The 25,313-nt window shown below is 46.8% G+C and overlaps 1 protein-coding gene across 5 annotated transcripts in view; it reads right to left on the minus strand.

The window, feature by feature from the left end:
* Positions 1–9,967: 9,967 nt before the first annotated feature.
* Positions 9,968–25,313, minus strand: part of hhipl1 (HHIP-like 1) — a 46,478-nt gene continuing 31,132 nt past the window's right edge. For 2 of the 5 annotated variants that reach the window (XM_063045365.1, XM_063045355.1), the window contains exons 5-9: positions 25,027–25,153; positions 23,186–23,331; positions 20,311–20,392; positions 17,926–18,008; positions 9,968–10,197 (exon numbers count right to left, since the gene is read on the minus strand). In XM_063045365.1, the coding sequence (XP_062901435.1) occupies positions 9,968–10,197; positions 17,926–18,008; positions 20,311–20,392; positions 23,186–23,331; positions 25,027–25,153 (668 nt within the window). Of the gene's footprint in view, positions 10,198–17,925; positions 18,009–20,310; positions 20,393–20,419; positions 21,061–23,185; positions 23,332–25,026; positions 25,154–25,313 lie in introns of those variants that run through there. The other 3 variants (XR_010017617.1, XM_063045386.1, XM_063045373.1) reach the window with 3 other exon arrangements.

Genomic DNA, 25,313 nt, shown 5'->3' on the forward strand with positions numbered 1-25,313 from the left:
TGTCAGGAGAAGGAAGGGAAATGGACAGCCAGTGCAGGGTACCCCTGTGGCCATTCCCCTCAATAATAACAATATCACTTTGGACACTGTTGAGGGGAGCAACCCACCGGGGGTGGGGGGGGGAGCCACAGCAACTGGGTCTCTGGTGCTGTGGCTCAGAAGGGAAGAGGAGTGAAGGAGTGTAGCAGTGATAGGCGATTCCATAGTTAGAGGAATAGGAACGCGATTCTGTGAACACAATTGAGACACCCGGGTGGTATGTTGCCTCCCAGGTGCCAGAGTCAGGGACGGCTCGGATCCAGTCCACAGCATTCTAAAGGGGTAGGGTGAGCTACCAGAAGTCCTGGTACATATCGGCACCAATGACATAAGTGCACAAGGTCCTGAAGAGAGATTTTAGGGAGTGAGGTAGAAAGCTGAAAAGCAGGACCTCCAGGGTAGTATTCTCCGGATTGCTGCCTGTGCCACGTGCCAGTGAGGGTAAGGATAGGATAAATTGGCAGGTCGATGCGAGGCTGAGAAACTGGTGCAGGGGGCAGGGGTTCAGATTTCTGGATCATTGGGACCTCTTTTGGAGAAGATCCGACCAGTACAAAAGGGATTAGTTACATCTGAACCCAAGAGGGACCAATAGCCTTCCGGGCAGGTTGGCTAGAGCTGCTCAGGAGGGATAAACTAATTTGGCAGAGGGATGGCGTCACGGTCCGGTCCGTTGACTGCTCATTTCAGTTAATTTCCTTTTCCCCGTGTTCCACTGGGCTCCTTGATTAGGGCACCTGATCCTCATTTGAACCGGCAACATAAAAACTCTGGCTTATATCTACTCGCTGCTGGTTCGTCACCGTTGCCAGTGCGGCTATGCTTATTCCCGGGGCTGCCGTGGATCGTGGACTCTTAGCTGCTTCGGTGCCTGTGGCTGTTTAGAGAATTCAGTCATTTTCGTGTCCAGCTGAGTTGCCAGTCGTTTTGCCGCTACTCCGAGTCAAGATGCGAAGTCTGTCGTTTTCATGTTCACCTGAGATTTGCTGACCGATTGCCGCAGCTCGAGTGGACTGTCGTTGTTTTGTCGTTCCGAGTCCGAATCCAGGTTTTCCCAGTTTGCTATCCAATGGTCATGTCCATGTTGGCTTTTTATCCTCACTTCCTGGCCTTCTGAGTAGCTATCAATAAATACATTTCTGTTTATTCTACTTCTGTGTCTGTGTCCTGCGCTTGGGTCTGCCCCTGTCCTCCAGCCGCCCCTTGCAACAGATGGGAACTGGAGTGACAGGGCTAAGTATGGGGTAGGTTGGTTTACAAACAAAGGCGGTGTGTGATGAGACTGTTAGTAGGGAGAGGCTGGTGATAGGGCAAAATTGCAGTCGATGGGATGAGTTGCAATGTAAAAGGGGACAAAATTGAAAAGGGTGGTGAATACAGGACTGAGGTGTTATATTTGAAAACACACAATTTACGGAATAAGGTAGATGAACTTGTAGCACAGTTACAGATTGGCGTGTATAATGTTGTAGGCATCACTGAATCATGGCTGAAAGAAGATTGTAGCTGGGAGCTCAACGTTCAAGGATACATATTGTATCGAAGGGACAGGTAGGTAGGCAGAGGGGGTGGTGTTGCTCTGTTTGTTAAAAAATGACATCAAATCATTAGAAAGAGGTGTCACAGGAGCAGAAAGTGTAGAATACTTGTGGGTTGAGCTAAGAAACTGTAAGGATAAAAATAACCTGATGGGTGTTATATATAGACTCCTGAACAGAGGCTGGGATGTGGGGTACAAGTTAGATTGGCAAATAGAAAATGCATATCAAAAAAGGGTAATGTTACGAAAGTCATGTGGGGGGTTTCAATATTCAGGTAGATCGGGAAAATCAAGTTGGTGCTGGATCCCACGATGGGGAATTAGCGGAATAGCTACGAGTTTTTTTTTAGAGCAGCTCATGTTTGTGCCCAATAGGGGATCAGCTATTCTGCATTGGATGTTGTGCATGTCACGGTCCCGACCGTAAATTCCTCTTATTCTCCTAATTCTCTTTTCCCCGTGTTCTCCCAGGCTCCTTAATTGTGGCATCTGATTCTCATCTGAACCTGCAGCATGAAAACCCCGGCTTTGCATCTACTCGTTGCCCGATTGTTGCTTCAGCCAGTGTGGTAATTCACGTTCCCAGCCGCTTAGAATTGTGTACTCTAAGTTTTACTTCAGTACCGAGGTTTACCTGTGTAACTCTGTCTCTCCGTGTCAAGGTAAGTATTGCCAGCCGTTTATCGTTCCATTTGCCGCTCCATGTCAAGGTAAGTGTTGCCTGCTGCCTGTCTCCGGTTTGCCGTTCAGCTCCAGCAACGCCCTGTGTCAAGAAAAGTTTTGCCTGCCTCCTGCTCTTCCGTTCCTCCGTGCTGTTTGCCTGTGTTAACTCTGTCGCTCGACTGCTTAGAATTGTGTATTCTAAGTTCTGTTCCCACGTTGTTTGCCAGTATTAATCCTGTCTCTCGACCGCTAAGAATTGTGTATTCTAAGTTCTGTTTCTGTGCTGTTTGCCTGTGTTAACGCTGTCTCTTAGCCGCTTAGAACTGTGTATTCTAAGTTTTCTTTCCGTACTGTTGCTTGCCTGTGTTAACTCTGTCTCTCCGTGTTAACAGGAGCATGGCATGCCGCCTGTCGTTCTTCCCCAGCCACGCTCATCCCCTTGTCTGCATCCCTGCTCTGCCTTGTCCCACCGTCCGTCTACACTCTCCGCTGGCTCAGTGGTTAAAAGCCACGCTCCCACCGTAGCCTCACTCCTCACTCACTCCTCGGCTTTTCTCTGTCTAATCCTCGCTTTCCAGCCTTCCCTGCAACCGACAATAAACACTCTCCTGGTTACGCTACCTCCATGTTAGTGTCCTGCGTTTGGACTCACCCATTCTCTTTGCAACAGTGCAATGAACCAGAATTAATTCGAGAGCTAAAGGTAATCAAATCCTGAGGGATCAGTGTTCATAGTATGATAGAATTCACTCTGCAATTTCAGAAGGAGAAGATGAAGTCAGATATATCAGTATTGCAGTGGAGTAAAGCAAATTACAGAGGCATGAGAGAGGAATTGGCCAAATTTGATTGGAAGGGAACATAAGTAGGAATGACAGCAGAGCAGCAATGGCTGGAGTTTCTGGGAGCAATTCAGAAGGTGCAGGTTAGATACATCCCAAAGAAGTACTCAAGAGGCAGGATGATGCAACCGTGGCTGACAAGGGAAGTCAAAGACAACATAAAAGCCAAAGAGTGAGCATATAATAGATCAAAAATTATTGGGAAGTTAGAGGATTGAGCAGATTTTAAGAAACAACAGAAGGCAACTAAAAAGATCATAAAGAGGGAAAAGATGGAATACAAAAGTAAGCTAGCCAATAATATTAAAGAGATTCGGAGCAAGAAGGCTATGAGTAGAACGGAGAAGGATTTCCAGAGCGAAGGCATTTTACTACTCAGGGTAAAAGAGAGGCAAGACTGCACAGACGCATGATGTCAGCCAGTAGAGCAGGAAAAATTTAAAAAGAAGACCGCCATATCCAGCGGGCAGTAGAGTGAGGGCTTTGGCTCAACGGGCTTAGGCGGTAACGAGGCGAGGTAGATTTGCTTGTGGAAAGGAATTACTTGTGTGAGGCCGGTTTTCTGTGCTCAGTGTCAGATGTGGGAGGTCCTGGAGTCTTCCAGCCTCCCGGACGGCCATATCTGCACCCGGTGTGTCGAGCTGCAGCTCCTAAGGGACCACGTTAGGGAACTGGAGATACAGCTCGATGACCTTCGTCTGGTCAGGGAGAGCGAGGAGGTGATGGAAAGGAGTTATAGGCAGGTGGTCACACCGGGGCCGTGGGAGACAGACAAGTGGGTAACAGTCAGGAGAGGGAAGGGCAGGAGTCAGATGCTGGAGAGTATCCCTGTGGCTGTCCCCCTGAACAATAAGTTTGAGTACTGTTGGGGGGGGGGGCAGCCTACCTGGGGAAAGCAACAGTGGCTGTGCCTGTGGCACAGAGTCCGGCCCTGTGGCTCAGAAGGGTAGGGAAAGGAAGAGGATGGCAGCAGTGATAGGGGACTCTATAGTTAGGGGGTCAGACAGGCGATTCTGTGGACGCAGAAAAGAAACACAGATGGTAGTTTGCCTCTCAGGTGCCAGGGTCCAGGATGTTTCTGATCGCGTCCATGATATCCTGAAGTGGGAAAGAGAATAGCCAGAGGTTGTGTGGTACATATTGATACCAATGGCATAGGTAGGAAAAGGGAAGAGGTCCTGAAAGGAGACTACAGGGAGTTAGGAAGGAAGTTGAGAAGCAGGACCACAAAGGTAGTCATCTCAGGATTACTGCCTGTGCCATGTGACAGTGAGTATAGGAATAGAATGAGGTGGAGGATAAATGTGTGGTTGAGGGATTGGAGCAGGGGGCAGGGAATCAGATTTCTGGATCATTGGGACCTCTTTTGGGGCAGGTGTGACCTGTACAAAAAGGACAGGTTGCACTTGAATCCCAGGGGGACCAATATCCTGGCGGGGAGGTTTGCTAAGGCTATTGGGGAGAGTTTAAACTGGAATTGATGGGGGGTGGGAATCAATCTGAAGAGACTGGGGAAGAGACAGTTGGCTCACAAATAGAGAAAGCTTGTAGACAGTGTATGAGGAAGGATAAGGGGGTGATAGAGAAGGGACGCGCTCAGACCAAAGGTATGAGATGTGTTTATTTTAACGCAAAGAGTATTATGAACAAAGCGGATGAGCTTAGAGCATGGATCAGTACTTGGAGCTATGATGTGGTGGCCATGACAGAGACTTGGATGGCTCGGGGCAGGAATGGTTACTTCAAGTGCTGGGTTTTAGATGTTTCAGAAAGGACATGGAGGGAGGCAAAAGAGGTGGGGGTGTGGGACTGTTGATCAGAGATAGTGTCACGGCTGCAGAAAAGTTGGACATCATGGACGGATTGTCTACAGAGTCTCTGTGGGTGGAGGTTAGGAACAGGAAGGGGTCAATAACTTTACTGGGTGGTTTTCATAGGCCGCCCAATAGTAACAGGGATATCGAGGAGCAGATAGTGAAACAAATCTTGGAAAGGTGTAACAATAACAGAGTCGTCGTGGTGGGAGATTTTAATTTCCCAAATATCCCCCTGAAGCAAAGGGTTTAGATGGGGTGGAGTTTGTTAGTGTGCTCAGAAAGGTTTCTTGACACAATATGTAGATAAGCCTACAAGAGGAGAGGCTGTACTTGATTTGGTATTGGGAAATGAACCTGGTCAGGTGTCAGATCTCTCAGTGGGAGAGCATTTTGGAGATAGTGATCATAATTCTATCTCTTTTACCATAGCATTGGAGAGAGATAGGAACAGACAAGTTAGAAAAGCGTTTAATTGGAGTAAGGGGAATTATGAGGCTATCAGGCAGGAACTTGGAAGCTTAAATTGGGAGCAGATGTCCTCAGGGAAAAGCACGGAAGAAATGTGGCAAACGTTCAGGGGATATTTGTGTGGAGTTCTGCATAGGTACGTTCTACTGAGACAGGGAAGTTATGGTAGGGTACAGGAACCGTGGTGTACAAAGGCTGTAATAAATCTAGTCAAGAAGAAAAGAAAAGCTTACAAAAGGCTCCAAGAGCTAGGTAATGTTAGAGATCTAGAAGATTATAAGGCTAACAGGAAAGAGTTTAAGAAGGAAATTAGGAGAGCCAGAAGGGGCCATGAGAAGGCCTTGGTGGGCAGGATTAAGGAAAACCCCAAGGCATTCCACAAGTATGTGAAGAGCAAGAGGATAAGACTTGAAAGAATAGGACCTATCAAGTGTGACAGTGGGAAAGTGTGTATGGAACCGGAGGAAATAGCAGAGGTACTTAATGAATACTTCACTTCAGTAGTCACTATGGAAAGGATCTTGGTGATTGTAGTGATGGCTTGCAGCGGACTGAAAAGCTTGAGCATGTAGATATTAAGAAAGAGGGTGTGCTGGAGCTTTTGGAAAGCATCAAGTTGGATGAGTCTCCAGGACTGGATGAGATGTACTCCAGGCTACTGTGGGAGGCGAGGGAGGAGATTGCTGAGCCTCTGGCGATGACCTTTGCATCATCAATGGAGACAGAAGAGGCTCTGGAGGATTGGAGAGTTGCGGATGTTGTTCCCTTATTCAAGAAAGGGAGTAGGGATAGCCCAGGAAATTATAGACCAGTGAGTCTTACTTCAGTGAATGGTAAGTTGATGGAGAAGATCCTGAGAGGCAGGATTTATGAACATTTGGGGAGGTATAATATGATCAGGAACAGTCAACATGGCTTTGTCAAGGGTGGATCGTGCCTTACGAGCCTGATTGAATTCTTTGAGGATGTGACTAAACACATTGATGAAGGAAGAGCAGTAGATGTAGTGTATATGGATTTCATCAAGGCATTTGATAAGGTATCCTATGCAAGGCTTATTGAGAAAGTAAGGAGGCATGGGATCCAAGGGGACATTGCTTTGTGGATCCAGAACTGGCTTGCCCACAGAAGGCAAAGAGTGGTTGTAGATGGGTCATATTCTGCATGGAGGTCAGTGACCAGTGGAGTGCCTCAGGGATCTGTTATAGGACCCTTACTCTTCGTGATTTTTATAAATGACCTGGATGAGGAAGTGGAAGGATGGGTTAGTAAGTTTGCTGATGGCACAAATGTTGGAGGTGTTGTGGATAGTGTGGAGGGCTCTCAGAGGTTACAGCGGGACATTGATAGGATGCAAAACGGGGTTAAGAAGTGGCAGATGGAGTTCAACCCAGATAAGTGTGAAGTAGTTCATTTTGGCAGGTCAAATATGATGGCAGAATATAGTATTAATGGTCAGGCTCTTGGCAGTGTGGAGGGTCAGAGGGATTTTGGGGTCCGAGTCCGTAGGACGCTCAAAGCCACTGCGCAGGTTGAATCTGTGGTTAAGAAGGCATACGGTGTATTGGCCTTCATCAATCGTGGAATTGAATTTAAGAGCCCAGAGGTAACGTTGCAGCTATATAGGACCCTGGTCAGACACCACTTGGAGTACTGTGCTCAGTTCTGGTCGCCTCACTACAGGAAGGATGTGGAAGCCATAGAAAGGGTACAGAGGAGATTTACATGGATATTGCTGCATTGGGGAGCATGCCTTATGAAAACAGGTTGAATGAACTCAGCCTTTTCTCCTTAGAGCGACGGAGGATGAGAGGTGACCTGATAGGGGGCTATAAGATGATGAGAGGCATTGATCATGTGGGATAGTCAGAGGCTTTTTCCCAGGGCTGAAATGGTTGCCACAAGAGGACACAGGTTCAAGGTGCTGGGGAGTAGGTACAGAGGGGGTGTCAGGGGTAAGTTTTTTACTCAGAGAGTGGTGACAGCGTGGAATGGGCTGCCGGCAACGGTGGTGGAGGCGGATACGATAGGGTCTTTTTAGAGACTTTTGGATAGGTACATGGAGCTTAGAAAAATAGAGGGCTATGGGTAAACCTAGTAATTTCTATGGTAAGGACATGTTCGGCACAACTTTGTGGACCGAAGGGCCTGCACTGTGCTGTAGGATTTCTACGTTTCTAGGATATCAAAGATTTCTTCGGATATATAAAGTGTAAAAGACAGTCAAGAGTAGATATACGACTGCTGGAAAAGGACACTGGAATAAGATTAATAGGTTACAAGGAAATGGTGAATGAATTCTACAAATGTTTGTATAAGTATTTTGCATCAGTCTTCACTGTGAAAGACACCAGCAGTATGCCAGATGATCGAGAGTGCCAAAAGGCAGAATGTGTGAAATTGCCATAAGTAGGGAGAAGATGCTTGGAAAACTGGAAGGTCTCAAGGTAGATAATTCATCTGGACCAGATGGTGTACACCCCAGGGTTCTGAAAGTGGTGGCTGTAAAAATTATGAAGGCGATATAATGATCTTTCAAGAAAGTTGCAAATGATCTTTCAAGAAAAGGAAAATTGCAAATGTCACTCCACTCTTCAAGAAGGGAGAGAGGCAGAAGGAAGGAAATTACAGGCCAGTTAGTCTCATCTCAATGGTTGGGAAGATGTTGGAGTCAATCGTTAATGATGTGGTTTTGGAGTACTTGGAGGCTCATGATAAAATAGGCCAAAGTGTCCCCTTGAAGTTTCCTTAAGGGAAAAGCTTGCCTGGCAAATATGTTGGAATTCTTTGAAGAAATAACAAGCAGGATAGATAAAGGAGAATTGGTGGCTGGTGTGTACTTGGATTTTCAGGCCCTTGACAGGATGTCACACATAAAACTGCTTAATCAGTTAAGAGCCCATGGTTTTGCAGGAAAGATACCAGCATGGATAGAGCATTGGCTGATTGACAGAAGGCAAAGAGTGGGAATAAACGGAGCCTTTTCTGGTTGGCTGACGATGACTAGTGGTGTTTCTCAGGGGTCTGTGATGGGACTGCTTCTTTTCAGGTTATGTGTCAATGATTTGGATGACAGAATTGATAGCTTTTTTGTCAGGTTTGCAGATGATTCAGAGACAGCTGGAAGGGCAGGTAGTTTTGAAGAAGCAAAGAGGCCACAGAAGGATTTAGAAAGATTAGGAGAATGGGCAACGAAGTGACAGATGGAATACAGTGTTGGGAAGTGTATAGTCATGCACTTTGGCAGAAGAAATGAAAGTATAGACTATTTTCTAAATGGAGAGGAAATTCAAAGACTGGGGTACAAAGGGAGTTGGATGTCCTTGTGCTAGATTCCCTAAAGGTTAATTTGCAGGCTGAGTCAGAGGAGAGAAATGCAAATGTGATGTTAGCATTCATTTCAAGAAGTCTAGAATATAAAAACAAGGATGTAATGTTGAGGCTTTATAAGGAACTGGTGAGGCCTCACTTGGAGCATTGTGAACAGTTTTGGGCCCCTTATCTGAGAGAGGATGTGCTGACATTGGAGAGACTTTAAAGGTTCATGAAGATGATTCCAGGATTGTAAGTCTTATCAAATGAAGAGTGTTTGATGGCTCTGGGCCTGTACTCACTGGAATTCAGAAGAATGGGGGGGGGGGGGAGGGGCGGAGAGATCTCATTGAAAGGCCTCAACAGTGTGGATGAGGAGAAAATGTTTCCTGAGCTGGGGGAGTCTAAGACCAGAGGACACAGCCTCAGAATAAAGGGATGTCAATTTAGAACACAGATGAGGAGGTATTTCTTTAGCCAGAGAATCTGTGGAATTTGTTGCCACGGGCAGCTGTGGAGGCCCAAGTCATTGGGTATATTTAAGGCAGAGGTTGATAGATTCTTGATTAGTCAGGGCATGAAGGAATATGGGGAGAAAGCAGGAGACTGAGGCTGAGCAGGAAATGGATCAGCCATGATGAAATGGTGGAGCAGACTCGATGGGCCATAAGATCTAGCTCTGCTCCTATAACTTACAGTGTTTTAAAGTCAGAATGTAACGATGAGGCTTTATAAGGCATTGGTCAGACTGCACTTAGAGTATTATTAATAATTTTGGCCCCCTTATCTAGGAAAGGATTTGCTGGCGTTGGAAAGGGTCCAGAAGTTCACAAGAGAGATTCCGGGAATGAAAGGATTAACATATGAGCAATGTTTGATGACTCTGGGCTGTACTCACTGGAGTTTAAAAGAATGTGGGTGGATTACACTGAAAACTATAAAATATTGAAAGACCTAGAGTGGACGTGGAGAGGGTGTTTCCAATAGTGGGGGATTCTAACACTGGAGGGCACAGCTTCAGAATACAAGTACTTCCCTTTAGAACAGAGATGAGGAGGAATTTCTTTAGCCAGAGGGTGGTGAATCTGTGGAATTCATTGCCACAGATGGCTGTGGAGGCCAAGTCATTAGGTATATTTAAAGAGGAAGTTATTAGGTTCTTGATTAGTAAAGGGTGTCAAAGATCACAGGGAGAGTTTCTCTGGCTGGTGATTTGTTGCTCTGGATTCCAGCAGCTATGGTCCCCCTGCGTTCTTCCCGCTGGCTCAGCTCCAGCTTCAGCTCTCTCATTCCTGGGAAGCACCAGCTGGTGGGACATGGCGGTGGGCTTCGGCAGACCCCGACAGAGAACTGACTGCTGGTGGCTCAGTGGCAGTGTCCAATTCAGCCTGCAGCCTCTTCAGTTCCTTCAGGAGTTCCTGGTACCAGTTGAGACTGCTGTCCGCCTGCATTGCCGTTCTCTGTCCTCCCCTCGGATTGTTCCTGGCCTGCTTTTTCCTGGAGCGGTGTGCATGCCCTGCATGACAAAGGAGCATTTCCATTTAAATTAGTAACCTCTTGGACTCCAGCTCCTCACAATCTACCTTGTTTTGATCTTGTACTTTATCATTTACCTGCACTGTATGTCCTCTATGGCTGTTACACTTTAGTCTGCATTGTTATTGTTTTACCTTATTCTAGCTCAATGTGCAATGATCTGATCTGTATGGACAGTAGGTAAGGCAAGCTTTTCACTGTAACTTTGTACTTGTGACAATAATAAACCAATAGCCTACTTGTGAAGAAAACACTGCATAGATACAACAAGTAAATGTAAGGTTGTGTGTTCATTAGAACTTGAGTTGGTAGAGTTGATAGGAGGTGGGATTATGGAAAATTTAGGATATAAGGATGAATATACATAGGGATTTGTGGGATTAGAGAAGTTGGGATAGTTTAATAACTGTGGGACAGAAACTGTCCTTGAGTTTAATGGTACATGATTTCAGGATTTTGTGTTTTCTGCTCAATGGGAGGGAGAGAAGAGAGTGTAAGGGGTTTCTTTTTTTATGTCACTGCGTAGTCTAATTAAAATTTTTACTATTTTTAATATTTTTCATATTTAATATTTATAATCCAGGGAGTGGGAAGCGCAGAATCAAATATCGCTGTGATGATTGTACGTTCTAGTACCAATTGTTTGGCGACAATAAAGTATAAAGTATAAAGTATAAATGGCTTCTTTGCTATGTTATAATTGAAAGGGCTTCTTTGTTATGTTACCTGCTGAGAAAGTCCTCCCGCTAGCAGTTTGTTTTGGATTATCTATTGATAAGAGGAGGTATGAACCAATTGGGATAGTTGTTATGCTTTCTGTGTGTCTGTAAGATATTGTATTGTCTGTTATTTGGGCGGGGTGGGGTACATCACACAGCATCCACACAAACTAATTACCCAGTTTGGTGGGGCCGAGGGCTGTTTCCCTAGATGACAGCGAGCCGAGCGACCCTGAGGCTCTCCGGGGGGTTACATTGTGGGGGCTTTTGTCCAGGATTGGATCTAGTGGTATGCTGTGTGGTTGCCCTATTTAAATCAGTAAGTGTCTCTGTGGGTTATTTGCTGGTTATTGCTGCATGCGTGGTGGGTGAGGTCTTTGTTCGAGTTCAGACTAGCGTTGACGAGTTGGGGGTGGAACTCGGGGCTGTCCATGCGGTTGGGAGAGAGAGGAAAGAGTGGCCTGATTCGGAGGTAGTTTCTGAGAATAAATGTTCTAGCTCTGGCAGGCTCCGTCTGGTGTTTGGGATAGTGCCCACCCCAAGAGGGGCAGAGGCGTGCGAGACATGGGCGGAGCGGATCTCTCAGTTGTTAGATGGGTGGCAGTGCTCGGTTGAGGGAGAGCGACAGGGATTGGTTGAAAGTTTAAGTTAACGGGCTGGTGACGGTGTTAGAGCTGTCAGGCTCAGTTACACTGTAGTGACAGCTGTCAGTTATTTGAAAGAGGGGGGAAAGTTTTCTGTGTGTCTTCTCTGGCTAGGAGGGCGGCTAAATTGCTTGCAGTGCCAGGGGGATCATTTCAGGGGATCAGCCCCTCCTTCAGTTGTTCAGCTGATCAGGGAGGTGTCGGGAAACTTAGTGGAGGCCCAGTCGGGGAACAGCTTGGGGTCTTTGGGGAAGCAGGTTCCCAGCAATGCACCAATGAACTTCCGAAAGGAGAAGACCCTATTCCTGAAGGCTTAGAGGGGCCACGCCCCAGGGTGTCGCTATGGATAGAGGGAAGCGATGCTAAAGCTATCCTCGACCCCGGGGCACAGATCAAGTTGTTGTACAGTTCGTTTTACAACCGGTGTCTGAAGCATTTACCCTTGACAACCGCAAGGGCACCGGAGATTTGGGGTACCAGTGCCAGTAGTTATCCAGAAGATGATGATTGGTTACTGACCCTGGAGCTCATGAGGGCATTGTCTGGGCACCCAGCGTGTCGAGTTGCTTCTGAGGACGTGTGTAGCAGCCTTGAGCCAGTACCGAATTTAAACGAGACCCAGCTGTGGTACGGCCTGGGGAAAGTAACTGAGGGTGAGACCCTCTTAGTAGATGCTCCGAACTACCACGAGGGAGGGGAGTTGACCGCTGAAGACACCTCAGTGAGAGAGAGGTTGCGGCAACTGGACCCTAGCGGCGTGGAAGATGGAGGCAGCGTGTGTGCAAATTATGCGACGTGGTTTAATGTGCTAGATCTGAGGAGTGGATGTTGCCAGATCCTGAGGAGTGCGGCTGACGAGCAGGAGACGGCCGTTATTAGTTCGCTGGGATTCTTCCGATCCGAAAAGATGCCCAAGGGCATATCCGGAGCCCCCGCATCCTTCCCGCGGGGCATGAGGAAGACCATGGGGGAAGTGAAGGTGTGTGGAGTTTTGGCGTATGTGGATGACCGCCTAGAGCTTGGATTCACCTGGGGGGACTATGAGGCGAGGCGGGTGGCTGAGCCCGGGCGACAGAAGCGAAGTGTCAAATGTGGAGGAGTTTTTGGCTGGAGGTGCAATGTGAGAAAAATGACCCGACATACCAGTTGAACTTCCTGGTGTTGGGACAGACGGTGGTGGACCTGGGGATGGAAACGCAGGTCGTCAACCGGAATGAGATACAGGGGAGAGAGGGGATTTGCACCGCTGAACTGAACGCTCAGAAATGCAGGCCGGAGACGGAGTGCCGCACTTGCGGGACGACCATTGCAGACTTGGAATTCACGCTCGTCAACGTGGAGAAGGAGCAATGGAATTCCGAGCCGACACTGCGGTCATGTACTGATGAATTAATCCAGAAAAGATAGGAGGACTTACAAGTTGGGGAAGATCAAGGAAATGTTCTGATTAAGGCCAACAGAAAACCGAGAGCCAAGGGAGGGGAGTTTGACTACACTCCCGAGGAGGTGAAGAAATGGAGGACAGATCTCGGAAAAGGGAGGCGGACGCTTGAAAGGAACCTGAAGATGACTATCGACAGTTTAAATGAAGTGGAAAAACTGAAAGTTGACCTGGAAGAAGTCATCAGGAGGAAAAGACTGGAGGTTGAACATTCTTTAACTGCTGCTTTTCAGGTCAGGGTGGAAGAAGCTGGTGGGGTAACTGCATCCCAGATTGAGATGGCCAAGAAGCGTGAGTCGGAACTGCTGAGGCTGTGGCGAGAGTTGAAGGAGTCCCCAAAGAAGCTGATGTCTCGACTGCAGGAGGCTGAAGGGGTAGCTCCGGCTAAATGCTTCAGTTTGAAAAAACTCAAACAGCAGCTACCGATCGAGGGAATGAGGAAGGATACGGGTTTGAAGGATGATGTGCTGGACATGTGGTATATGCTGCCTTTCGCTAACTTCTCCGTGATTGAGGAAGAGACCTTTGGCCCTTCTCCCACTGAGTCAGGTGTAGTGGGGAGGGCTAGCTGTGGGCAGTCTGGGTTACTGCAGGACAAGGAAGGAAAAGAAGCGGGGCCCCGGACATGGGACTGGGGGCTCCGAGCTGTAATGGTGGCACGAGTGAGAGAGGAGTTGGCGAGCAGACCCGAGGTATCCCTAGTAGTGTCTGAGCCTTTTGGGTTTAGGTGAGGAGGTACGAAGGTCTTGGAGGATTAGGAAGCTCTCAGATAGGTTGGCCTCTGTAGCGCCCGTGGACAGGTGGAAGGTCCACTGTTTGGGGGAGCAATGTCGCTGTCTGTATCTGGGTGGGGTTTTGTGTCTGTAGGACTGGTTGGTGAGTTATTTAGAAGTCATGAGGACATGACTTTTATTTGGTGGGGGGAGAATATAAAGGGTTTCTTTTTTTATGTCACTGCATAGTCTAATTAAAACTGCTTCTCTGGTATATTATAATGGAAAGGGCTTCTTTGTTATGTCAACTGCTGAGAAAGGCCTCCTGCTAGAGGTTTGTTTTGGATTAGCTATTGATAAAAGGACGAATGAACCAATTGGGATAGTTGTTATGCTTTGGTGTGTCTGTAAGATATTGTATGCATGGGGTTTTGGAGGAGAAGGCGGGAGAGAGAGACAGAGGATGGACCAGGTGCTGTGAATCCGCTAACGGGGTCGGACCCCGAGCAGGAGTCCGAGGTCCAGGGTGTTCAGCGAGGAGAGGAGACAGAGACGGACTCGTGTGGAGCGTCTGGTCGACCACCGTTGTTGGTCCCAGGTGGCAGGTCGAGATGGTCTGAGGGGATCATAGTGTGAAGAAGGAGGGTCCTGAGCTCCAACTGTTTGTGCACGAACAGATTGAACTTTGATAAGTGTGGAGCCTTTGATTTTCCTTTTATATTTTATTCTCTATTAACACAGAGAGTGGTGGGAGTATGGAATGAGCTGCCAGACGAGGTGGTAAATGCGGGTTCTTTTTTAACATTTAAGAATAAATTGGACAGATACATGGATGGGAGGCATATGGAGGGATATGGTCTGTGTGCAGGTCAGTGGGACTAGGCAGAAAATGGTTCGGCACAGCCAAAAAGGGCCAAAAGGCCTGTTTCTGTGCTGTAGTTTCTATGGTTTCTATGGTAATTATATAGTTCCAGTAATATCTATAAACTGTAAATCATTTAATCGTATCTGGTGTATTGTCTGTTATTTGGGCGGGGTGGGGTACATCACACAGTATCCACACAAACTAATTACCCAGTTTGGCGGGGCTGAGGGCTGTTTCCCTAGACGACAGCGAGCCGAGCGACCTTAAGGCTGGCTTGGGGGGGTGGGGGCTACAAGAGAATGTTCAGGGTGGGTGGAGTCTTTGATTATGTTGGATGCTGTACTAGGGCACTGAGAAATCCAGGGAGAGCATCATATCTAGCTGTTTAATTCCCAGTCAGAAACATGTCACCTTACTGAGCACTTGGAACCCAGTGCCACCGTGTTTTCTGTCTGCTGGCACAGTGATGGAGTCAGGGGCTCACACAGCACAGAAACAGACCCTTGGCCCAACTCACCCATACTGACAAAATGCCCATCTGAACTACTCCAAGGAGCCTGTGTGTGGTCCATGTTCATCTAAACCAAGGGCTCCCAACCTGGGGTCACAGACCCCTCGGTTAATGGTAAGGCACCATGGCATAAAAAAATTATAGGGAACCCCTGCCCTTAATCTTTCCTGTCCAAATGTCTCTCAAATGATGCACCTGCCTTAACCACTTCCTCTGACAGCTTCTTCCATATTCCCACCAAACTCCAGGTGAAAAGCACAAACACGAGGAAATCTGCAGATGCTGGAATTTCAAGCAACACACATAAAAAAGTTGCTGGTGAACGCAGCAGGCCAGGCAGCATCTCTAGGGAGAGGTACAGTTGACATTTCGGGCTGAGACCCTTCGTCAGGACTAACTGAAGGAAGAGTGAGTAAGAGATTTGAAAGTGGGAGGGGGAGGGGGAGATGCAAAATGATAGGAGAAGACAGGAGGGGGAGGGATGGAGCCAAGAGCTGGACAGGTGATAGGCAAAAGGGATATGAGAGGATCATGGGACAGACGGGAGGCCTAGGGAGAAAGAAAGGGAGGGGGGGAAGACCAAAGGATGGGCAAGGAGTATCCCCCTCCCACTTTCAAATCTCTTACTATCCCTTACTTCAGTTAGTCCTGACGAAGGGTCTCGGCTCGAAACATCGACTGTACCTCTTCCTATGGATGCTGCCTGGCCTGTTGCATTCACCAGCAACTTTTTTATGTGTGTTCCAGGTGAAAAGGTTGCCCATCAGGTTCCTATTAAATCTCTTCCATCCCAACTTCATCCCATATCATCTTGTCCTTGACTCCCCAGCCCTGGAAACAAGACCTCTCTAGTGACACAGGGTTCGATCCCGACTTCGGATGCTGTCCACGTGGAGTTTGCACGTTCTCCTTGTGACTGCGTGGGTTTCCCTCAGCAGCTCTGGTCTCCTTCCACATTCCAAAGACAAGTGGGTCGGTAGGTTTAGAGCCACTGTAAATTATCCCTCATGAGCAGGCGAACTGTAAAATCTGGGTGCGAGGGGAGAGTGTGTGGAGAATAAAATAGGGTGGGTATAAATGGGTGGTGGATGGTCAGAACAGACTCAATGGGCTGAAGGGCCTGTCTCTCTGCTGTATGACTCTGTCTGTCTCCCTCTAGTGGTCAACCTATATCTTTCATCATTGGAGGTATTTTGTTTGGAAGTTATTTCCCCCAGATATCCTGCCCCTCCACCCACATCCATCTACCAGCAGATTGGCACACCATGTCTATGCACAACAAGATGCCAGATGAAACTAATCCCACCTCCCTGTACATGATCCATAACCCTCCATTCTCTGCATATTCATTTGTCTAAAAGCCTCTATTGTGTCTGTTTCCACTACTGCTGGCAGCCTATTCTAGACATCCAGCACTCTCTGTGTTAAAATGTTGCCCCTCTTTACAGAATACAAAGGTTATTGGAAGAATTCTTATCAGTGTGGAGAAGATCAGAGGGATCTTTGGGTCCACATCTATAAATCCCTCAAAGTTGCAACGCAAGTTGATAGGGTTATTAAGAAGGCATATGGTCTGTTGGCCTTCATTAGTCAGGGGACTGAGTTCAGAGTTCAGAGTTCAAAGTAAATTTATTATCAAATATATCCTTATATAACCTTGAGATTCATCTTCTTGCAGACAGCCACAAAACAAAGAAACACAATAGATGCAAGGTAATGTTGCAGCTCTATAAAATCCTGATTGGACCGCACTTGGAATATTATGTTCAGTTCTGGTCACCTTGTTAAAGGAAGGATGTGGAAGCTTCAAAGAGGGTGCAAAGGAGATTTACCAGGGTGCTGTCTGAATTAGAGAGCATGTCTTATGAGAATAGGTTGAATGAGGTAGTGCTTTTTTCTTTGGAGTGAAGAAAGAGAGGTGATTTGGTAGAGGGGTACTAGAGGATAAGAGGCAGAGATAAAGTGGACATCCAGTCAACACACACAAAATGCTGGAGGAACTTGGCAGGCTAGGCAGCACCTATGGAAAAGAGTACAGTTGACGTTTTGGGCCGAGAACCTTTAGCAGGACTGGCATCTTTTCCCCAGGGCATAAATGGCTAACACAAGAAGCATAATTTGAAGGTGATTGGAGGAAACTATAGGGGGAAATGTCAGAGGTAAGTTTTTTTACACAGAGAGTGGTGGGTGCGTGGAATGCATTGCCAGGAGTGGTGGTAGAGGGAGTTATACTAGATGGGTATTTAGATGAAAGCAAAATGGAGGGTTATGTGGGAGGGGAGAGTTAAGTTGACCTTGGAGTAGATTGAAAGTTTGGTACGGCATTGTTGGCCTAAAGGCCTATACTTGCTGTACTGCTTTACGTTCTATTTTTGCCTGGCAGGCCTTTCCAGGCACCTTCGATTTTCTGTGTGAACACTTCTCCCACTCATCTGCTTGAAACTTTTCCCCTCTCACCCTAAATGCCTCACCTCTAGTACTTGGCAGTTCTACGCTGGGCAGATGATTCTGACTGTCTGCCCTATCTATGCTTCTCGTAATTTTATAAACCTCTACCAGGTCTCCCCTCAGCCCCCACTGCTCCAGAGAAAACAGCCCAAGTTTGTCCACTCTCTCATTCCACCCAATCCGGGCAGCATCCCGGTGAACCTCATCGGCACCATTTCTCCACATCTGTCCTGTTTTGGGGAGACCAGAAGTGCTTTGACCCACTTTGCACAAACAGTTTACCTGAAATCATTGCCATCAGCTGGCCATATTCACTGGTGACGTTGTACTTCAGAAGGCAAGATTCTGCTGAGAATAACGTACTTACTTGGCTGCGGCACAAATTTGATGAGTCGGCTTTTCACTTTAACCGACCGTGGCGTGTAGTGACATTTTCCGGGTGGCGCTCTCCTAAGGGAGGGGAGAACAGGGCTGAGAAATGAAATGATTCCTTCCTCCCTGAGCTGCTTGCACCATCCAAAGCGTGGTCAGATTCATTGATTTGTCACGTATACATTTAAAACATACAGTGAAATGTGTCGTTTGTGTTAACAACCAACTCAACCCAAGCGTGTGCTGGGGGCAGCCCGTTAAAGTGTCGCCACTCATTCCGGCGCCAACATACCATGCCCATATCACTTGATAGAACAACACAAGGCACAACAAAAGAGAAAACAACAAACAACAAAACAACAACAGCAAAACAAGTACCGTTCCTCCCTTCGTCACACACACACACAGGCAGTCCTGCAACCCTAGGACAGGCCCAGAACTTGGCCATTGGGTGTCAACTTCAGCTTGACCTTTGGACCCCAGAACTAGCCAATGACAGGACCCCCAAACTCCAGGCCTCAGACTCTGCACTCAAGGACTGGGACTCTCTACTCACTGATACGTGTGCCTCAGGGGTCACCAACCCTCATGCCTCAGACATCCAATGTGAAGGCAGGAGGGACGCACCCTCCTGGGGGAATCCACTGAGTCGAGGAGACTCACTGATCCTCAGGACTCTCCTGAGACTCATGATACCCATCTTGTATGATAAAATATACTCTTGACCTCACCATCTACCTCGTAATGGTCTGGCACCTTATTGTCATCCTGCTCTGCACGTGCTCTGAAACTAACATTTTATTCTGCATTCTTGTACTATCTCGATGTACTGTTGTGTTGAAATTATCTGTATGCATTACATGCAAAAATAAAGTTTTTTCACTTTGTGAGGACATGTGACAATAATAAACCAATTTACCAATTATTTTATTCCAGTGATTTCAGTTTCTCTTCTAGATTTTCAGAAAATAAGGTTTTTTTAATTTTTTACTTACTAATAACAAAAAGCTATGGAGTTCAAAATTTAAATAAAATCTTTCCTCAGCAGCACACTTTTAATTCTTTGGTTAGGCCACGCTTGGAGTATTGCGTTCAGTTCTGGTTGCCCTGTTGCAGGAAGGATGTGAAGACTTTGGAGAGGACACAGTAAAGTTTACCGGGATGCTGCCTGGATTAGAGGACATGAGTTACAAGGGAGAGGATTAACAAAATTGGGTTGTTTTACCTGCAACGTTAGAGGCTGAGGGAGACCTGATAGGGGTTTATAAGATTATGAGAGGCATAGATAGAGCAGATAGCAACACACACAACACAACATCTGCAGATTTTCTCTTGTTTGTGATAGAGTAGGCAAGTCTTTTCTTTTCCATGGTAGAAATGCCAAGTATTAGAGGATGTACGCTTAAGTTGAGAGTGGGAATGTTTAAAGGAGGTGTGCTGGGCAAAGTTTTTCACACAGAAAGTAGTGAGTGGCTGGAGCGCGTTGCCAGGGATGGTGGTAGTGGTGGGGGTGCTGGGGTGGTGGTAGAAGGAGAATGAAAGATGACTTGATAAGAGGCTCAGGTAGAGTGGACAGCCAGGGACTGGTGGAAAAGGCTAATACGAAGGGACATTGCTTTAAGGTGATTGGCGGAAAGAATAGGGAGGGATGTCAGAGGTGGGCTTTTTATACAGGGAGAGTGGTGCTGGCTGGAATGGGCTGTTGGGAGATGGGAGGAGGAGGAGGGAGGAGGGGAGGGGCAGGGTGGTCAAGGCAGATACGGTCGTGGCAATCAGGAGGTTTTTAGAAATACGTACACACAAATATGCAGGGGATGAAGGGATATGGACCCCCATAGAGGCAGTAGAGACCAGTGTCATGGTCAGCACAGACTTCATGGACCAATGGACCAATTCTTCTGCGTTCTAGGTTCTAAGTTTTGAAGGCACGGGGGAGTTCATGGAGGTCGCGCTCCTGGAAAACCACACGCAGAATTTAGATGCTGAAGTTATAAAGTGGTTGGGTGATTACAAAGCTGATGCATGACGTGGTGACGTTGCGGTTAGTGTAATGCCAGTCTGCACCAGCGGTCAGGGTCCAATTCCCGTCACCGTCTGTAAAGGGGATTGTACGTTCTCCCCGTGGCCGCATGGGTTTCCTCAGGGTGCTCCGGGTTCCTCCAAAGGCACACGGATTAAGGTTAGGAAACCGTGTGTATGCTGAGTTGGTGCCGGAGGCATGGTGACAATTGCAGGCTGCCCCCAGCACGTCCTCACTGGTCGTTGACACAAATGGCACAGTTCACCGTATGTTTCGGTATGTCGATGTACATATGACAAATAAAGATATACTAATCTAATCTACGTGCAGGAACTCAGTTCTTTATTTGCTGTGGCTTACCGTGAAGGGTCCACTATTTTGTAAACCACTCCGGTAGGAGACGTGGATGTGGGAATCCGTGTGGATAGGAAGTATAATTCTCCTGGGGACAAGAGTGATTTAGAAGAGACAGGTGTGAGTATCTTCCATCCTCATGATAGTAATTTTTTTTAGATTAGTTTGTGAGGACACTCAGTCCTTGTTTATTGTCATTTAGAAATGCATGCATTAAAAAAATGATACAATGTTCCTCCAGAATGATATCACAGAAACACAGGACAGACCAAGACCAAAACTGACAAAACCACATAATTATAACATATAGTTACAACAGTGCAAAGCAATACCGTAATTTGATAAAGAGCAGACCATGGGCATGGTAAAAAAAAACTCTTAAAATCCCGATAGCCTCATCATCTCACACAGACAGTAGAAGAGAGAAACTCTCCCTGCCATGGACCTCCAAGTGCCGCCAACTTGCCGATGCCGCACCATTGGAAGCACCCGACCGCAGCAGACTCTGAGTCCGTCCGAAAACTTTGAGCCTCCGACCAGCCCCTCCGACACTGAGCGCCATCTCTGCCGAGCACTTCGACCCGGCCCCGGCCGCCGAGCAACAAGCAAAGCCGAGGACTCGGGGCCTTCCCCTCCGGAGATTCTGGACCACACAGTAGCAGCAGCAGCGAAGCAGGCATTTCAGAAGTTTCACCAGATGTTCCTCCATGCTCTCAGGTCTGTCTCCATCAAATCAGGATTGTGCACGGCACCCTACTTGACAGATAACAGATATCACCACCGGCGTGGCCGCTACGAGCATTTTACACCTTTGAACTGCACTGCTGACACTAAACAGTGGACGTTGTGTTCAGTTCTGGTCCCCTCATTGTAGGAAGCTTTAGAGAGAGTGCAGAGGAGATTCATCAGGATGCTGCCTGGATTAGAGAGGCATGTCTTATGACGATAGATTGAGCAAGCTAGGGCTTTTCTCTTTGGAGGAAAGGAGGGTGAGAGGTAATTTGATAGATGGGTAAGATGATAAGAGGCATTGGTAGCATGGACAAGAGGAAATAATTTTAAGGTGATTGGAGGAAAATACAGGGAGTGTCAGAAGTAGTTTTTTTAATACACAGATTGCTGGGTGCATGAAATTCACTGCCAGGGGTGGTGGTAGAGGCAGATTCATCAGAGATTGTTATACGGGCACATGGAAGAAAGCAAAATGGAGGGCTATGTGGGAGGGAAGGGTTAGATTGATCTTGGAGCAGGTTAACAGATCAGCACCACATCGTGGGCTGAAGGGCCTGTACTGTACAGTATATGTATGTTCTCTGTTAAAAGGTTGGCACAAAAGCAAGAAAATCTGCAGATGCTAGAAATCCAAAGCAACACATCCAAACTGCTGGAGGAACTCAGCAGGTCAGGCAGCATCTACGGAACAAAGTAAACAGTCGATGTTTCAGGATGTCTCCTCAAGAAGGGTCTCGGCCCGGAACACCGACTGTTTAAAGGTGAGATTAAAGGGGGCCTTTTCTGGTTGGCTGCCAGTGACTAGTGGTGTTCCTCAGGGGTCAGTATTGGGACCACTGTTTTTCACATTGTTTGTCAGTGATTTAGATGGTGGAATTGATGGCCTTATGGCAAAGTGCGCAGATGTTACGAAGATAGATGGAGGGGTAGGCAGAGTTGAGAAAGCAATGTGATTGCAGACAGATTGGAAGAATAGGCAAATAAGTGGCAGATGGAATAGCGTTGGGAAATTGCATTTTGGTAAAAGGAACAATAGTGTGGACTATTATCTAAATGGTGAGAAAATTCAAATATCAGAGGTGCAGACGGACGTAGGAGTCCTCGTACAAAACTCCCAGAAGATTAATTTACAGGTTGAGTCTGTGGTAAAGACAAATGTAATGTTGGCATTTATTTCAAGGGGAATAGAATACAAAAGCAGAGAGATAATGCTGATGCTTTATAAGACACTAGTCAGGCCACGCTTGGAGTATTGTCAACAGTTTTGGGCCCCATATCTCAGAACATATGTGTTGTCATTGGAGAGAGTCCAGAGGAGGTTCACGAGGATGATTTGGGGAATGAAGGGGTTAACATATGAGGAGTGTTTGGCAGCTTTGGGCCTGTACTCTCTGGAATTTAGAAGAATGTGTGTGTGTGTGGGGGGGGGTGGGGAGTGATCTCATTGAAACCTACTGAATGTTGAAAGGACTAGATAAGGTGGATATGGTGATGATGTTTCCTGTGTTGGGAGTATCCAGAACTAGAGGGCACAGCCTCAAAATTGAGGGGCAACCTTTTAGAACAGAGGTAAGGGGGAATATTTTTAGCCAGAGAATAGTGGAATACTCTGCCACAGACTGCGGTGGAGGCCAAGTTGTGGGTATATTTGAGGCAGAACTTGATAGTTTCCTGATCTGTCAGGGCATCAAAGGATATGGCGAGCAGGCAGGTGTAAGGGGTTGAGTGGGATCCGGGATCAACCATGATGGAACGGCGAAGCAGACTCGAAGGGCTGAATGGCCTAATTTGGCTCCTATGTCTTACGTTCTTACTGTTTTCCACAGATGCTCCCTGACCTGCTGAGTTCCTTCAGCATTCTGTGTGTGAAAGTCAGCACAATATTTGGGCAAAAGATTGTGTACTGTGCTGTACTGTTCTACAAACATAGGTTCTGTGTCTATGTTCTCAAACAACAAACTTGATATCATGTAAAACACAGATGATTCTTGACTCTGCCTCTCCAATCTCTGCTAATGACTGAAATGTTCTATCCTGGTGGATCTCCTACCCAGCCTCCCCTGCGCAATCACATCCTAGATGCTTCTTAAGCTGATGTTACAAATCTAAAAGTTCACTGTCACAGCTGGTAGAGATCTTGGGGAGGTACCTGCTTCATCCTCTGCGAAGGAGATGATGTATCGATGATAGTGATCACGGAGTCCAGGGAACGAGCACGTCTGACCCTTGCCCATGCAGATCTTATTATTGTGCCATGTACCAGTTCTGGTATTCTCAGTCAACACCATTAGGCGTCTGTAACGACAGAGGAAGGTTATGTGCTAGGGTAGAAGGAATGAAGGTCTAAATGGGTAGAGAATTCAGAACTCAAAGCTTCAAGTTAATTTATTATCAACGTACTTAAATGTTACCATATACAGTATATACAGTACTATCTTGAGGAAAAATAAAGAAATGCAATATAATCTTTGAAAAACCATACATAAACAAAGATCCGAACAACCAATGTGCAAAAAGGACAAACTGTGTAAATGCAAATAGATAATGCTAAGAATAAGGTGAACTATTTAAGGGGAACCTGTTCACTCAGAGGGTGGTGTGAGTGTGAGGGTGGTGCCAGTGGAGCTGTTAGACACAGGACAGGAAGTACAATTCTCCTGGGGACAAGAGGGGCATTTAAGAGATTCTTAGACAGGTACATGGATGAAAGCAAAATGGAGGGTTATGTGGGAGGGAAGGGTTAGATTGATTATCTTTGCCTATGATGGACTTAGTTGTATCCATCACTTCCTGTAGACATTCCTGTTCCTGGGCATTGCTGTTTCTATACTAGGCCATGATGCGACCATCACACACACATCATCGTCCTGATGAGGTACCTTGGCCCAAAATATCAACTGTTTATTCCCTTCTATAGATGCTGACGACTTGCTGAGTTCCTCCAGCATTTTGTGTGTGTTGCTTAGTAAGCATTACTCGACTATCAAAGCAGAATCTAGGCATTGGTTAAAGAAAAAGAATAAAGGTTGTCTTCATTTGCCACATCTATATTGAAACATACAGTGAAATCTGTCATTTGTGTTAACAACCAACACAGTCAGAGGCTATGGTGGGGGCAGCCTGCAAGTGTCACCATACCAATATAGCATGCCTACAGCTTATTAACCCTAACCCTTACCATATGTTTTTTGAGCAAACTGGAGCACCTGAAGAAAAGCTACATGGTTATGGAGAGATTATACAACAGTGGCAATTAAACCCTGACCTTTCAATTGCTAGGCAGCCATTGATCCCAGGGAATCATGGGTCTGCACTTCTGGTGGACTGTGTCCTCTCCAGGTGCAAGGCTGGGCGGGAAGATTTGAAGTTTCCCCTTTCCACGTCACTGATGCGATACAGCTTGGCACCAGTGTCGTCGCAGAGGTTGCCAGAGTGAAGCTGTAAACAACATCAAACTGCTTTGGAGACCCCGGCTCCGGATTTCTTCCTCGGGGTTTACTCCCAAAGTCTTTCTCATTGGTAGGTATGGACGCAAGGAAGCGGAGTTTTAAAATCAGAGTCTTCCTTCTCCTAGGCGGGCTGCTGTCCAAGGCTGATGAGCCCCACCTGCCCGAAGCAACTGGTTTGGAGCACCAGAGGTCAGCCTTTGCCCCTTCTCTTGTCAGTAGAAACAGTTCTGCTGGGCCTAGTAGCTAAGCCACACGTGGAGGCCAAGAGTTGGACTTGGTTGTCAGAGGCTGTTAAGAGTCGCATGCAATTTGGAGCACTTTATAGGTAGTGAGAGCTTATCCCCACAACCACCCCGGCTATGACAACCTTTGGGACCTCGTGCTGTAAAGTGTTTACACTATCTGCTATGCTACCATGCAGCCCACTCCTTCTCGTCGTAATGTTCCTATGTTTTAGGGAATTGTCTGAGCAGTCTAGTATCAATTTCTTGTCTACTACTCCCCCCCCCCTTTGAAGCTGAGTTAGTTGTCAGGTACTTACCCACTCATGAAGTCCCCAAATATGTAGAGTCCATTTAAATTGGGAGATTCACAGCCTCTGTACACATAACCCCCAGTGACAGATTTGCCCACACTGTGAGGATACGCAAAGATAGGAAGGACATCATCTGTGAAGGAGTGACAGGTGGCTTACTGGGTTAGGACAGTTCAACTTCAACCTTAAGAGTAAGGATATTATCGAAGTAGATATCTGTCACTATATACTACACTGAGATTCATGTTATTTACTTAGCACAGACTGCGGGCATTCACAATAAATACAAAGAA

The sequence above is a fragment of the Mobula hypostoma genome, chromosome 1, assembly GCF_963921235.1.
Source record: "Mobula hypostoma chromosome 1, sMobHyp1.1, whole genome shotgun sequence".
NCBI lineage: Eukaryota > Metazoa > Chordata > Chondrichthyes > Myliobatiformes > Myliobatidae > Mobula > Mobula hypostoma.